General features: G+C 42.9%; 1 protein-coding gene across 1 annotated transcript; it reads left to right on the forward strand.

Moving 5' to 3' along the window:
* Nucleotides 1–429: 429 nt before the first annotated feature.
* Nucleotides 430–13,085, forward strand: LOC119344144 (ABC transporter G family member 51-like). Its single transcript, XM_037614726.1, has 24 exons — nucleotides 430–734; nucleotides 823–943; nucleotides 4,313–4,401; nucleotides 4,664–4,748; nucleotides 4,892–5,054; nucleotides 5,381–5,457; nucleotides 5,535–5,679; nucleotides 5,866–6,167; nucleotides 6,249–6,527; nucleotides 7,235–7,551; nucleotides 7,638–7,798; nucleotides 7,920–8,023; nucleotides 8,135–8,291; nucleotides 8,375–8,470; nucleotides 8,807–8,931; nucleotides 9,005–9,337; nucleotides 9,422–9,712; nucleotides 9,790–9,873; nucleotides 10,644–10,777; nucleotides 10,866–11,093; nucleotides 11,622–11,793; nucleotides 11,869–11,956; nucleotides 12,093–12,259; nucleotides 12,489–13,085. The coding sequence occupies exons 1-24, from the start codon at nucleotides 430–432 to the stop codon at nucleotides 12,753–12,755; spliced, it is 4,290 nt and encodes a 1,429-aa protein (XP_037470623.1). The 3' UTR covers nucleotides 12,756–13,085.
* Nucleotides 13,086–14,586: the final 1,501 nt, after the last annotated feature.

The raw sequence follows: 14,586 nt of genomic DNA on the forward strand, positions 1-14,586 counted from the left end.
GCGCAGCCGCGCAAGAGTGCGAGAGTGGACCGCGGGGGTGCGGGCCCACCTGGCAGGGGCAAGGTAGGTATGGACCCGGACTATGGAAGGCCGGTTGAGCCGTGGACCTAGCTAGTGTTGGTGTTGCGTGCGTGGGTTTTAAGAGGCCTCACGCCGCAAGCATGCATGCATGGATGCATGATGATGAGAAAGAAAACCCGAACTCTCGCCCGCCCTCTTCTGTCGGGGGAAGGCCGCGAGATTCATCTCCCCACATGCAGCTGCCTTCAACTATGAGATCCAACTCCCTCGCGATATCGGGGGCTCATCACGCCCGCGTGACCCGCCCCGTATAAACTCCCTCGCGAGGCGTCGCTTCCTAGGACTCCTCCGCTCCAAAACCCCAAAACCACCTGCCCGCCCCAAGCGCATCCCTGCGGCGCGGCGGCGATGGCGAGCGGCGTCGGCCACCTGGCTCTGGACGTGGACGACGCGGAAGAGAGGGCGGGCACGGCGGCGCGGGACGAGGAGGACCTGCTGTGGGCCGCCATCGAGCGGCTCCCCTCCGCCAAGCGGCGCAACCACGCCATCGTCCTCCCCGACCCCGACGGCGACGGAGAAGGGGGCGGGGGCGAGGTGGTGGACGTGCGGAGGCTCGACCGCCCCGGGCTCGAGCGCGTGCTCCGCCGTGCGCTGGCCACCGCCGAGCTCGACAACGCCAACCTGCTCCGCGGAATCAAGGCCCGCTTCGACGCGTAATGCATCCGACTTCATGGTCGTTCCAACTCCTCCATGGAAATCCTTGTGCTGGGTTGTTGATCGATGCCGTGCCGTTGTCTGCAGGGTGGGGCTGGAGGTGCCGCGGGTGGAGGTGAGGTTCCGCGACCTGAGGGTCTCGACGGAGGTCAACGTCGGCAGGAGGGCGCTGCCGACTCTCCCCAACTACGTCCGCGACGTCACCGAGGTAAGCTTATACATATTTGCAGATCGGTTTGTTCAGTTTAACGAATGGTTGCGAGATGGTAACATCCTAAGAGACTTGGCACTTGCGTGTCTACTGTCTAGTAGAAAAAACAAAGTAAATTACAGGGGACAATATATTTGAGTGCCCGCGATTCATGATACTTTTGATCTGATCGATCCTCGGACGACGAAAGTCGAAACCCTCATAACTTGCGTGAACGTAGGCCGGGCGAAAAGGAGATCCATGCGACAGACAGCAGTTCACGTGAATAGAAATATCCTTATCATGCGAGCTTTCCTGCGCACCTTACATGATGTGGGCTACTTAAATTGTCTCACGTGTGGTTAGCAGCGCTGTGAGCCGTTGCAAGTTTGCAACTGCAAGTCTAAAAGTGGCTACTTAAATTGTCTCACCTTACATGCTTTGGGCTACTTAAATCGTCTCACGTGTGGCTAGCACTATGAGTTGCAAGTTTGCAAGTGCAAGTCTAAAAGTGTCTGCCTTTGTTTTCGCCCGACGAGACATACGCACGAGCATATTTACCCTCCATCAGTGTCCTTGTATTTTCAAAAAAGTTTTGCTAGTTACGACCTTGGACTGCCGGCCTTCTTAGATGAGAATCTGGGATAACAACGAATGAATTTAATTGTTTAATTTGCTTTATTGGGTTCTATTTCAGAATTCATAATTACTCCCTCCGTCCCATAATGTAAGACGTTTTTTGACTCTATTGTAGTGTCAAAAAACGTTTTACATTATGGGACAGAGGGAGTATTTGATTATCCAGTAGCCAAAGGAGACTTTACACAAAACAACGATTCGTTTGGAGAGAAAATCTGCTCCAGCCTGCGTGGGCAACACGGCCAACTCTAATGAGGTGACACTAAACTATCGTCAGCGCCTGCTGCCTGGGAGTCGTGATGGTGATGACATATTTCTCTATGGCCTTCTTGTCGACAACAGCGAGCTCGTCTCTTGTGCGCTACTTCGTGCAATGGCGAGCATGTCGATGAGAATCCTCACCAACATGCAAATGAGAATAGGCCATGTACGCCATAGTTTCATTTTGAGGTAGTTGCATCAGCCGTGCACGATCCAAAGGGCGCAGGATCCAAGGATGATTTCCAAAGGGCCAGTATGAGATAGGTGATCTGTCGCGCCCGGGGAGGATCAGGGGCGCGGGATCCTTTGCTGCCACTAGATCTGAAGTGCAATGGGAATCTGCACTAACATATCGGAAAACAGACTCGCCGAAAAAGAACGTGTCATCAGACATTTATTTTGCATGTAGTTAGATATAAAGAACAATTGCCTTTGTGGTTGAGCGGATAACAGAGAACAAACAACGGGTGGAACATGGGGCAAGTTTTTGTGGTGTGGTGGTGTGCAAATTGGGAAAACAAAGGCATCAAAAAACCTTGAGGTGATCATACATGGGGTGTTGCCCATGAAGCCTAAAGTGAGGGGTGTCATTTTTGATTGGAGAGGAGGGTTTGTTAGGGAGGAGTATTACACGCATCAGAATATGTAGGATATCGTTGAGTGTATGAGGAATGGGACCTACATGGGCAGGACCATCGTCATCATGTGGAAGCACCAATTGAGCCCGTGGATGATCAGAAGTCTAAGCGTGCGGTCGTTCATAGGCTCATCGACGTTTGCATCGGCCAGCCCCTTTAGATGACGTTTGTACTCTGTGATTGACATGTCTGCCGTAGAACTCAACGGAAGGGTGAATGGCATGCATGCGCTGGTTGTCCATGAAAAACAGATGAAGAAGAGTAGGTGTGTCGTTCTCTCTAGACACATGACGATGCCATATAACTAACTGGAGATCGTGGAGAAAATCCACAACGTGATGTTAATGTCATCGTTACACCACATGACATTCTCAGTGAGAGGCTTCCAATCCTCGTTGACATGATCCTCAACTTTTTACTTGCAGAGAATGAAACAGAAAATATGACGACATTTGGAGTAGTTGTCGGCGTCGAGATCTAGCTTGAACTTGATGAAATGGTTGATGGAGGGAGGGAGACCATCAGTTGGTGTGGCTCCAGCTCCAGCTGGAGCTCGGCCCTCAGTGATCAAGGAGACATATCGAGTTCAACCACTTCATTAAGTTCAACCTGGAGCTCGGAGGCGATAACTTCTCCAAGTGGCGACATCTCTTCTATTACATTCTCTACAAGTACAATGTCCAGTATCATGTCGACGACGATCGGGACTCTCCAAGAGAATATTGTGTGTCTAACGATGACATTACCATCGTGTTGTGGATTTACTCCAAGATCTCGAATGAGTTACATGACATCGACATGTCTCTAGCGAGCATGGTGAGCATTCTTAATCTGTTCTTCATTGACAACTAGACAGGGCATGCCATTCACCTTTCCGCCGAGTTTCAGAGCATCGTGCAAGGAAACGATCATGGAGTACACCCACCAACCTAAGGCACTCTCTGCAGTGCTTGCCAATGTCGACAAGCCCGTCAACGACCGCATGCATGCTCACTCATCAGCTAATCCATGGGTTGAGCTGGCGCCTCTATCTTGGATTTGCATTCCTTGGATACGTACGGCCGACCCATCCCCCTCTACCTCGGACTCCGCCTAACATGGCTTGCTCTCATCGGGAAGGGGTGGCGTTTGATGTAGTCCAGTAAACCTTAGGATTCCCTCACGAAGATCAGCACTCCCACCTCAATCCATGTGCCCATTTGTGCATATATAGCAAGAGGAGATTCTACCATTACAGGCTCACCTAGAGTAGCATCGCTGCCTCGATCTCTATGCCCTGATGCACATCTAAAGTGGGAGGAGCTGCTCCAGTGGCTGGAAGAGCATTTCTGGCTTGCTGGCATGAGGTAGAGAGAGATAGAGAAGGGGTATGAGGGGGAGATTCTCTCGATGACATGGTAGCCTATGCCAACTAGAGTAATGAGTAGCCAAAACCATGCCACGTCAAGTCAAAACCGGGTTTGACCGTGGAATACTGCTCTCAGGACTGAATCTATTAAAGTTGCATCAAACAAATAGTTCAGGGACAAAATGCATACTTCTCCATAGGTTGAGGGACTAAAATGCACTTAACTCTATGAAAATCAGGTAGCCAAAGGAGAAGATATAATCATGAGCTGGCAAATTATGATCCCATTATTATTCCTTACCTTACTTTGTAGTATTCTGCACTATTTGGGAGGAAACGTTGCCATCTATATTTCTTTCGAATAGAGTGGCTATGACGTCCCCAATTACCTGGATGCTTAATTACCTTATTTTTTTGGTTGAAGATTCATTCATTTGTTATTCTTCCTGTTAAAAGATTTAATCTGATATGTTTTCTTTTGTGTCATGTATTTGTAATCAGAGAATTCTTATTGCTTGTCGTCTCCTACAACCTAATAAGCATAAGCTCACTATTCTGGATGATGTCAGTGGCATTGTGCGACCTGGGAGGTGAGGGGCAAGTCTTCTTACTGCATAATTCTTTATATTAGGTGGAAACATGGTATATCAAAACTCTAAAATGAAGTTTAATGCACATACATCAGTTTACACCCAAAAAAAAAACAAGTGTCTTTCCATAATTGCATGTTAGTATGTTCACAGTTCTCCCCTTGTAATGTATACATCATCACTCGTGAAACATCCTGCTTGTATTATGAATTTATGATGGCTGTGTATTTTTTTGACACTGCTCCATTTTGTTTCATGTAAGGATGACATTATTGTTGGGACCACCTGCATCCGGGAAGTCAACGCTCTTGCTGGCCCTAGCTGGCAAACTGGATCCTAAGCTAAAGGTGAGGTCAACTAGCATCTTTCCCGTGTGCTCATGCGCTTGATTTTTTTTCTTCATGCAACCACCATAAATTGTTTTTTCTGGTTGAGAAAACAGGTTTGTATTCCTTTATTTTTGCTCATTTTTCTCCTGTTCCTTGAACAGAAAAGTGGAGGGATTACCTACAATGGAATTGCTTTGGATGAATTTTGTGTACAAAGAACTTCTGCATATATTAGTCAAACAGATAACCATCTTGGGGAGCTGACAGTAAGGGAAACTTTAGATTTTGCTGCAAAATGCCAAGGCGCAAGCGAAAACTGGGGAGGTTCGGCTTCGCTTTTTTACATTCCATATACCATAGCTTATTTTTGTAGACAGAATATATAATGCAGTACATGGTTCAAATTTACAACCCCTTTTATAGTCTAATACTTGCTACTAAGTAAATTATGCCAAAATATAATGGAAGGTTAAAGCCTCACCAGTAATCATTTTATATTACTTGAACTTCAATATACTATGTTTAGATATGAAAGGTGTAATCCGTTTGTTTGTTTCCAGGTTGGTGACTTACACTGTATTAGTTGCATTATACTGTATTTCCTTTCCTTCTTTAGTACCCGTGTTTATTACAATTTATTACTTGTGTAGAATGCTTGAAAGAATTGGTCAATCTTGAACAAAAAAGAGGCATGCGTCCTAGTCCCGAGATAGACGCTTTCATGAAGGTTCTTACTTAACTACTTGGCTATACTTCTGATATGGCACATCTTGTTCCGCAAAGTGATCTGTTTTGTGTGGTCAGGCAGCATCAGTCGGAGGGGATAAGCACAATCTTGTTACCGACTATGTACTGAGAGTGCTTGGGCTGGATATATGTGCGGATACCCTTGTGGGCAGCGACATGGAAAGAGGTGTCTCTGGTGGTCAGAGGAAGAGAGTGACAACAGGTTTCATAGGATTGTTACAGCTTAAATTTCTCTGATGCCTTCCATCATTTTCGTTTTTCCATGAGCTTGTGCTCTTGGTACTTATTATTGTCTTACTGAATAAACTGGTTGGCACACCATGCATTTCCTGGATGTGGGTCTTGTGTGGTACAAGACAGTTGTTGTGACACTGGTCTGTTCTTGCAGGTGAAATGATTGTTGGACCAAGAAAAACACTTCTCATGGATGAAATATCAACAGGTCTAGACAGCTCAACGACTTTTCAGATAGTGAAGTGCGTGAGGAACTTCGTCCATGAGATGGAGGCAACCGTGCTCATGTCACTTCTTCAGCCTGCACCAGAGACGTTTGAACTATTTGATGATCTAATTCTATTGTCAGAAGGGAAGATCGTCTACCAAGGCCAGATTGACCATGTTGTGGACTACTTTAAATCATTAGGATTTTCATTGCCACCACGCAAGGGTATTGCTGATTTTCTCCAGGAGGTAAGTATTGATTTAAAGCTGATAATTCCGTATGATTTTTAAAGGATGATCAGATTAACTTGGATGTAATTTCGGTTTCAGGTAACTTCAAAGAAAGATCAAGCTCAGTACTGGTCTGACCTGTCAAAACCATATTCGTTTATTCCTGTGTCAGCAATGGCTGCTGCATTTACAGATTCCCAGTATGGTAGAAATCTTGAGTCCCATTCACATAATTCAGACGGTCATACAAATTCTCCTGAGGCTCTTGCCCGGTCCAAGTTTGCCATATCAAAATATAGCCTCATTAGAGCTTGTTTTGCCAGGGAGCTTATTCTAATAAGCCGTCACCGTTTCCTCTACACTTTTAGGACATGCCAAGTACGTTCATGTAGTTACGTTACATATTCCTTGCATTATTTCCCATAAATTAACTGGTAGTGGATTTCTGTAACTTCCAAATCATCACTACATTACATGAGCTTTGTAGCAATGAGTGCATCACCTACAAGATGGATAAAATTTATGCAATGTTTAAGATGGATCAAGATGGAGTATAAGACACTATAGATGAATTTTTTTCTCAACTGTTGTGAAGATTGACAGCTGTAAAAAGAGTTTTCCTAAAAACAATGGCTACCTTTGGTCATGTAACTATTTTTCTTGAACAGAGGGTACATGCATAGAATTATTGTGTAGATGCGCAATGATTTTAACATCTGAACATGCGGTGTCACTTGAGATTCTCTTGCTTGTTTGTTCCAATTTTTAGGAAAATGAATGTGTTTTAATTAGAATTGGTGCTATAAATGGTCACTGAGGTCCAGAAGTACGCAAACATGAACAATTTTACTTTACAACACTTCAAAGGTTGCACTACGTCATCCTTGATAATGTTTGTGCAAAAAGTCTCTGATATGGGCTTAAATGCCTGCAGCTTTCTGTTGATCCATATATTTTCTTCTACGCTATATTTCTGTGCATTATAACTAGTATATGTAAAATGCAAGGCTTTTCAGTTTGTTTCATCCATAGTTTATTTATCAAATATATGACTATATGTGTAACGATGGCACAATTTCATGCAGGTTGCTTTTGTTGGGCTCATTACAAGCACACTATTTTTACGGACAAGATTACATCCAATTGATGAGCAAAATGGAGAGCTCTATCTCTCATGTCTTTTTTTTGGGCTTGTACATATAATGTTCAATGGTTTTTCAGAACTGTCTATAACTATTTTTCGACTTCCGGTGTTCTATAAGCAAAGAGATAATTGTTTTCATCCTGCATGGGCTTTCTCACTTCCCAATTTGATACTAAGAATTCCGTATTCTATTATTGAAGCCACAGTGTGGTCTTGTGTTGTCTATTACACAGTAGGCTTTGCACCAACTGTTGATAGGTACCTAAACTTCTACCCTTCTAATCTATAATGTTATCTATTACTGCATTTCTATTTGAGCATCATAATTATCAAATCATCTGCAGATTTTTTCGCTTTATGTTGCTATTGTTCTCTATACACCAAATGGCTTTGGGCCTTTTTCGGATGATGGGAGCTATTGCACGAGACATGACCATCGCTAACACTTTTGGATCAGCTGCCATGATGGCTATTTTTCTTTTGGGGGGATTTATTATTCCTAAAGGTTAGTGTCCCCATATTCTTGCCATGATGGCACTTCTTTCTATCTTTGATAGGTTATTAGTGCATCCTATGTTCTCCCTTATTTTGAACTGATTATATGTTGTAAAATTTACCTCCTTTAGAGGCCATAAAACCGTGGTGGGAGTGGGCATACTGGGTTTCTCCATTAATGTATGGGCAACGTGCAATTTCAGTTAATGAATTCTCAGATTCTAGATGGTCAAAGGTCTGTTTACTAGCATGCATCTTTTGTCGTAAATCCTCCCCCTCCACCCCGGTTTTAGCTTTCCTTATTGGTTGATATATTAACTTTCCCTTACTCATATTTTTGTACCAGGTTTCAGGTTATATGAACAATACAGTTGGAACCAATGTACTTCTTGCACATGATCTGGGGACACAGAATTACTGGTACTGGATTGGGGTTGGTGTTTTATTGGCTTACGCCCTCTTGTTCAATGTTTTGTTTACTCTTGCATTGGCATACCTTAACCGTAAGTACTGAAATGAAGTAATTCATAAAATCACATTTTGCGGCAGCTATTTTATTTTTCTAACTTAAGAATAAAACTTATAGCCCTTCAAAAGGCACAGGCACTAATCCTGGCTAATTCGGAGGAATCCAAAGATTCGAAAAATGATGGTGCGGCCTCAGATAGAAACACAACTACAGGTAATTTCATGATTTATTAGCGTGACTTGATTTTTCTTGTTCAAGGTACGACTGTTATTCCTAGTGATAGTTCTGGAGTCAATTTAGATTCTTTTTTCTTTATGTTCTTTCTTCAGAGTATATGTTCTATTTTCATTTTATCTCACTGGACAATATAGTCACTCACAAATGATATCATATCAGATTTGGTTAACTATCAATATTCTAGGCTTGTGCGACTTGAGAAGATTTACACTAGTACATTATTATTATTATTACTATTATTGTTATTATTGTTGTTTCAACTTCAAAACTTATATAGTAACAACTAAAATCTATCTATGGAACAATTTGCAGAAAAATCTGACAGGACCAATGTGCTTGAAGTGACCACTGAAGGCACCAGAAGGAAGGGGACATTACCATTTCAACCCCTAACCATGACGTTCCACAATGTTAACTATTTTGTTGACATGCCGAAGGTTACATGCAAAATCTCTATATTGTGAATACATTTACTGTTGTGCCTCAGCTAAACTAGCATTTCATACATAGGAAATGCAAGCAAGAGGAATAACTGAAAAAAGACTGCAGTTGTTGTTTGAAGTAAGCGGGGTATTTAGGCCACGTGTCCTGACTGCACTTGTTGGCTCAAGTGGTGCTGGAAAGACAACACTTATGGATGTTTTAGCAGGCAGGAAAACTAGTGGATGTATAGAAGGTGATATCAAGATTTCTGGCCATCCAAAAGAACAACAAACCTTTGCTAGGATAGCGGGATATGTTGAACAAAATGACATACATTCACCACAAGTAACAGTTGAAGAGTCCTTGTGGTTTTCATCAGCCTTACGGCTTTCAACTGACATAAGTAGAGAAACAAAAAAGGTATGTTTTTTGTTTTGAGACAATCTTAATATGCTCTAGAATGTTAGTTCTTTTTGTTGATACATACTTATAATTACCCTGCAGGCATTTGTTGAAGAAGTCATGTCATTGGTAGAGCTTGATGAATTGCGACATGCATTAGTAGGGAAACCAGGTTCTAGTGGACTTTCAACGGAGCAAAGGAAGCGTCTTACGATAGCTGTTGAACTAGTTGCAAATCCTTCCATTATTTTTATGGATGAACCTACATCTGGTTTGGATGCACGAGCAGCTGCCATTGTGATGCGCACTGTTCGAAATGCTGTTGATACCGGACGAACTGTTGTCTGCACGATACACCAGCCAAGCATCGATATTTTTGAATCATTTGATGAGGTTGGCACACTTTTCATTTTTTACCAACCATTGCTTATTGTTTCTGTGTGCTGATGGTTCTCAACCTTTTCTTGCAGCTACTTCTTTTGAAACGAGGAGGTCGAGTAATATATGGAGGTTCACTTGGTGTTAACTCAGTTGATATGATACATTATTTTCAGGTAACCACGACAATGGTATTGTTTCTTTATTAACCGCGGGATCAAAGATTAAGTCTTGGTAGGGGGGGGGGGGTACATACTTTTAAATTACATAATTTAATTGGGAAGTTTTAACCTTTCTATTTCTAGTCACCTAGAACAACCTAAACAAGCAAGTGAAATTCAGAGTGCAGAAGCAAAAACTTGCAAGAAAGTAGACAGTGAGAGAAAGGAATAGCAAACACGAGTATGTTTTTTTAAGGTTCCGATTGTTGGCCGCAATCCTACTGTTGGTGAAGATTTAGATACAAAGTCCGAAAGCCACACAGACAAGGCTTTGGCTAGCTTGGCCACAAAGGCCTAGACCACCAAGCTCTTCTCCACAAATGACCTTAATATCCCACCATTGCAACCACTATTGGAGTGAAATTTGGGATATAGTGGAAGCTTTGGGATATGGATTAGCCTCTTGGAGTGAATTTCATCCCCAGATAATTTGCACATGACTATCTTGTTCACCGCTTTTTTCAACAATTGTTTTCTTGATCAGTAATAATTTAAGTAGAAGGCTAGAAGCATGCAATATTTGTTTATGAAAAAAATTGACCACGTGCCTGATTAGTGTCCATGTACATAGGAGAAACTTCTTTTCTTCTTAAGAACTGGTATCTTGTCTTACTAAAAAAAATCTAGTTTCTATCTATGTTTGGTATGCAAGCTTGATGTCTTAGTTTGTAGGTAATTTCTGTCTTCCACTTGTAATATTTCATATATTTATCTGGGCAACACAGGGAATTCCTGGAGTCCCTCCCATACGCGAAGGCTATAACCCAGCAACATGGATGCTTGAAGTGAGCACACAAGCGTGTGAAGAAAGGCTTGGTTTGGATTTTGCAACACTGTACAAGAACTCAGATCAGTTCAGGTGATTCCTGCCATATTTAATAAGTTCCACCAACTGCAATTCTTGTGTTCCACATAATGGATTTATAGATCTATCTGTTATGCTGTAGGAATGTGGAAGATTTAATAGAAGAACTAAGTGTTCCGGATTCAGGCACAAAACCTTTAAAGTTCACGACTGAGTTTTCACACGGCTGTCTTACTCAATTTGGAGTATGCCTACTTAAGCAAGGCCTTATTTACTGGAGAAGCCCTGAGTACAATGTCGTGAGATTGTTTTACACAACAATTGCTTCTCTTATATTTGGTTCAATATTTTGGAACGTTGGTATGAAGAGGTAAATATTCAGCAAATAGTTTTCTACTATGTTTTATTATCCGTGTTTCCTTCAGATAAATGTGATCCACATGAATACTTATATATTACATGTCATTAGTTTGCGTCTCCAACAATTCTGCGTTTTCCCTTTTAAACTGCATATAATAAAATTAGTAATAGCAATAATTTGAAAAAATTTAATTCTTCATGTGATAGAAAAATAGGTAAACATTTTCCCTTTGAAACAACAGTATATTATAAAATTAGTAACATATGATGTAGAGGAGAAGTGGAGTTAAGGTGGGGTGGAGCTCTTTCAATCACCCCCTATATATATTGTTCAGGTGAACATGTTATCATTAGATTTTCCATGACAAACATTTTTTGTAATATAATTTATTTTATATTTTATGAAAAGAGTAACATCAGAAGTTCTTGTTGGAACACTATGTGTCCAAAACCTAATCTGGTCATGCATTTCGAATATCTGATACAAGTTTGAAAGTGTGTATTTAGTTAGTATCACTAACATAAAATAATTTTGCAGAGAAACAACAGGGGATTTGTATCTTGTCATGGGAGCTTTATATTCGGCATGCCTATTTCTTGGAATAAATAATGCCTCGTCAGTACAGCCAATAATTTCCGTTGAGAGAGCAGTCTACTACAGAGAACGGGCTGCTAAGATGTACTCATCATTCCCATATGCAGCAGCTCAGGTTTGCTAACCTTTTGCTAGCATCCATTTTTGTTGCTGGAAAATCCTGTGTCTAACAATTGCATGAAATCTTCAGGGCCTTATAGAGATACCTTATATTGCGACTCAGACACTAATATTTGGTCTCATCACTTACTTCATGATCAACTACGAGAGGAACCTAGGCAAGTTCTTCGTCACTCTGGGAAAACCATTCTCCATTGAAGTGCAGGGAACATGCATGCTTGTTGGGTTATTTATGTTCTAGTGTAGCTTTCCCCATTTGTATCCTGATAAAAGAAACCTGTCTTGTAACTGCAGGGAAATTGCTCCTTTACCTCCTTTACATGTTCCTTACTTTTACCTACTTCACATTCTATGGGATGGTGGCGGTAGGTTTGACGCCAACACAATCAGTGGCAGCAGTGGTAGCCTCAGCATTTTACTCCTCGTGGAATCTTTTCTCAGGGTTCTTAATTCCCCAATCTGTAAGTTCCTAAAAGCATCAACATTTTTCTTCAGTTGTTCTTTGAGACAGTTTGTAACCATCTCTAGATAGTTGAAAAATGCTCCTCATTTTCCACAAAATGATGAAATGGCGAGAAAATCTTCATGTTAGACAAATTGTTTGGGTTAGCAAAAGACTGATGCAGAAGATACATTAGCTTTTGAGCTATGAGATATTTCTCTTCTGATGATTATTTTCTCCCCCTCCAGAGAATCCCAGGTTGGTGGATCTGGTTCTACTACATCTGCCCAGTGGCCTGGACCCTGAAAGGCATCATTACATCACAATTGGGAGATGTCGACACGAGGATCGTTGGTCCTGGTTTTGACGGGACAGTCCAAGAGTTCATCCAGCAAAACCTGGGATGTGAACAGGGGATGATGGGTGTCACTATTGCAGTGCTCATTGCCTTCTGCGTCTTGTTCTTTTCAGTTTACGCGCTTTCGATCAAGATGCTTAATTTCCAAAGAAGATAACTGCCCTCTGTATACGAGACATTATAATTTCAAGGCTGGTGTCGACGCCATACTCTGTTTCTTGGTGGTTTGCAAATACTAGGTGGATGAAGCACCAATGAAGTTGGTACTACGTGCTGTCTGAAGAACGGGAAGGGGACAAACAGTTAGTAGAGGTTACTACTAGTGTACAGAGAGATGCAAATTAGAAATTGCACGGAATGTACGTACATGCATGCTGTGTGTTTTGGAAGGATGGTAACGTTTGATTTTTTTCTCATCATATTATGAAAAATTTCATGGTTATGGTACCATGGACCATGGTACGACAACTTATGTTTCCTTTTTTTCTCGAATACTCACGAGTCTGTGTATCATATTATATAGATAGGGGTGGGTTGAGAGCCCAATTTCCCCGCAAAAAAAAAGGGAGCCCAATTCCACAGTTGGTGATACAAGAAAATGATGTACAAGAACCAACACCACGGCCTAGGCTAATACAGCCACTCTACATCCAAAATGGACTACTCACCGAGATCCTCTCCCAATTGCTCTTGAGGCGCCCTGCCCGATTCCATTTCCTTGCTCTACAGTTCTCCTGCTGACCACCTCGAGCGAGGGCGAGGCTCCGTCGAAGACTATGGAGTTCCTGTGTTTCCACAATTCCAACAGAGCAAGCGAGACAAGTACTCTCATTTTCTTTGGCTTGTCCGTGCACTAGCCGGCCACACTGTCCTGCATGTCAGTGTCCATGTTGGCCTACCAATCGTCGTGCATATTGTTCGCCAGATCGTCCTTGCAAAAACGCACGTGACCAAGATGTGATCCAGTGTCTCCACTTCCTAGTCACAAAACGGGCAGTAGTTGTTATGTGGCAGGCCTTGCCATGCCAGGCGATCCGCGGTCCATCATCGGTTTTTCATCGCAAAACACAGAAAGAACCGGCATTGCAACGGGGCTTTAGATTTCCATGTGAATTCCGCTGTTGGAGCTACCCCTCTCCCAGTAAACTTGGCGGCGTACGCCGAACGGACGGAGAATCTGACATCCCATTCCCAGGACCAGGATAACACATCATGAGTTCCATCATGGAGCTAGAAGCCATTCACCCGCTGCCATGGGGACAAGTTTTGCTGTAGAGCTAGGAAGTTTAGGCTCGGCCTCACATACATGGCCCACGATCCAGTGGACAAAGCATCCTTAAGCGTTCGGGCCTCCCTTAAGCGTCAAGGAACGCTTGCATAGATTAGGGGCGCAATATCCGCTATTCTCATGCCATCCAACCATCGGTCCTCCCAGAAAGATATTAGTGCTCCATCTCTTGCCATGGCCCTCGTGGCTGCCCGAAACAAAGCCATTGATTCTTTCTGCACTCTTATGTTCAATTCCTTCCACGGCCTTTCACTACCCACCCGTTGTAGCCAAGGCCAGCGGGCTTGCATGGCGATATTTAGCCAAGCCAGGTTCGGTATTCCCAATCCGCCGGCCCATTTGAGCATGCATACCATATCCCATGCAACGGAAAAATGTCCCTGTCCGCTTGCGCTTTCCCACACCACAGGAAGCCTCAGATGATCGTGTTCATTGCCTTGATGATTTTTCATAGGAATGTCGAGCACTAGCATCACGTGGATTGGAACTGACATAGGACCAAAACCACCAGGATGAGACGGTCACTCTGCGGTAACGATGCAACTTTCTAGGTTGGTAGACACTGGGCCAAGAGTTCCATCAAAAACTGTAATTGGGTTGCCAATGGTTTCTTTAGGCAAAGCGGTAGCCCAAGATATCTGCAAGGGAAGCTTCCCAGCTCGCAGCCCAACGTAGCTGCAATCATGTCCTTCTCTTCGTC

Source organism: Triticum dicoccoides, unplaced genomic scaffold (genome assembly GCF_002162155.2).
Source record: "Triticum dicoccoides isolate Atlit2015 ecotype Zavitan unplaced genomic scaffold, WEW_v2.0 scaffold15514, whole genome shotgun sequence".
In the NCBI taxonomy this organism is placed as follows: domain Eukaryota; kingdom Viridiplantae; phylum Streptophyta; class Magnoliopsida; order Poales; family Poaceae; genus Triticum; species Triticum dicoccoides.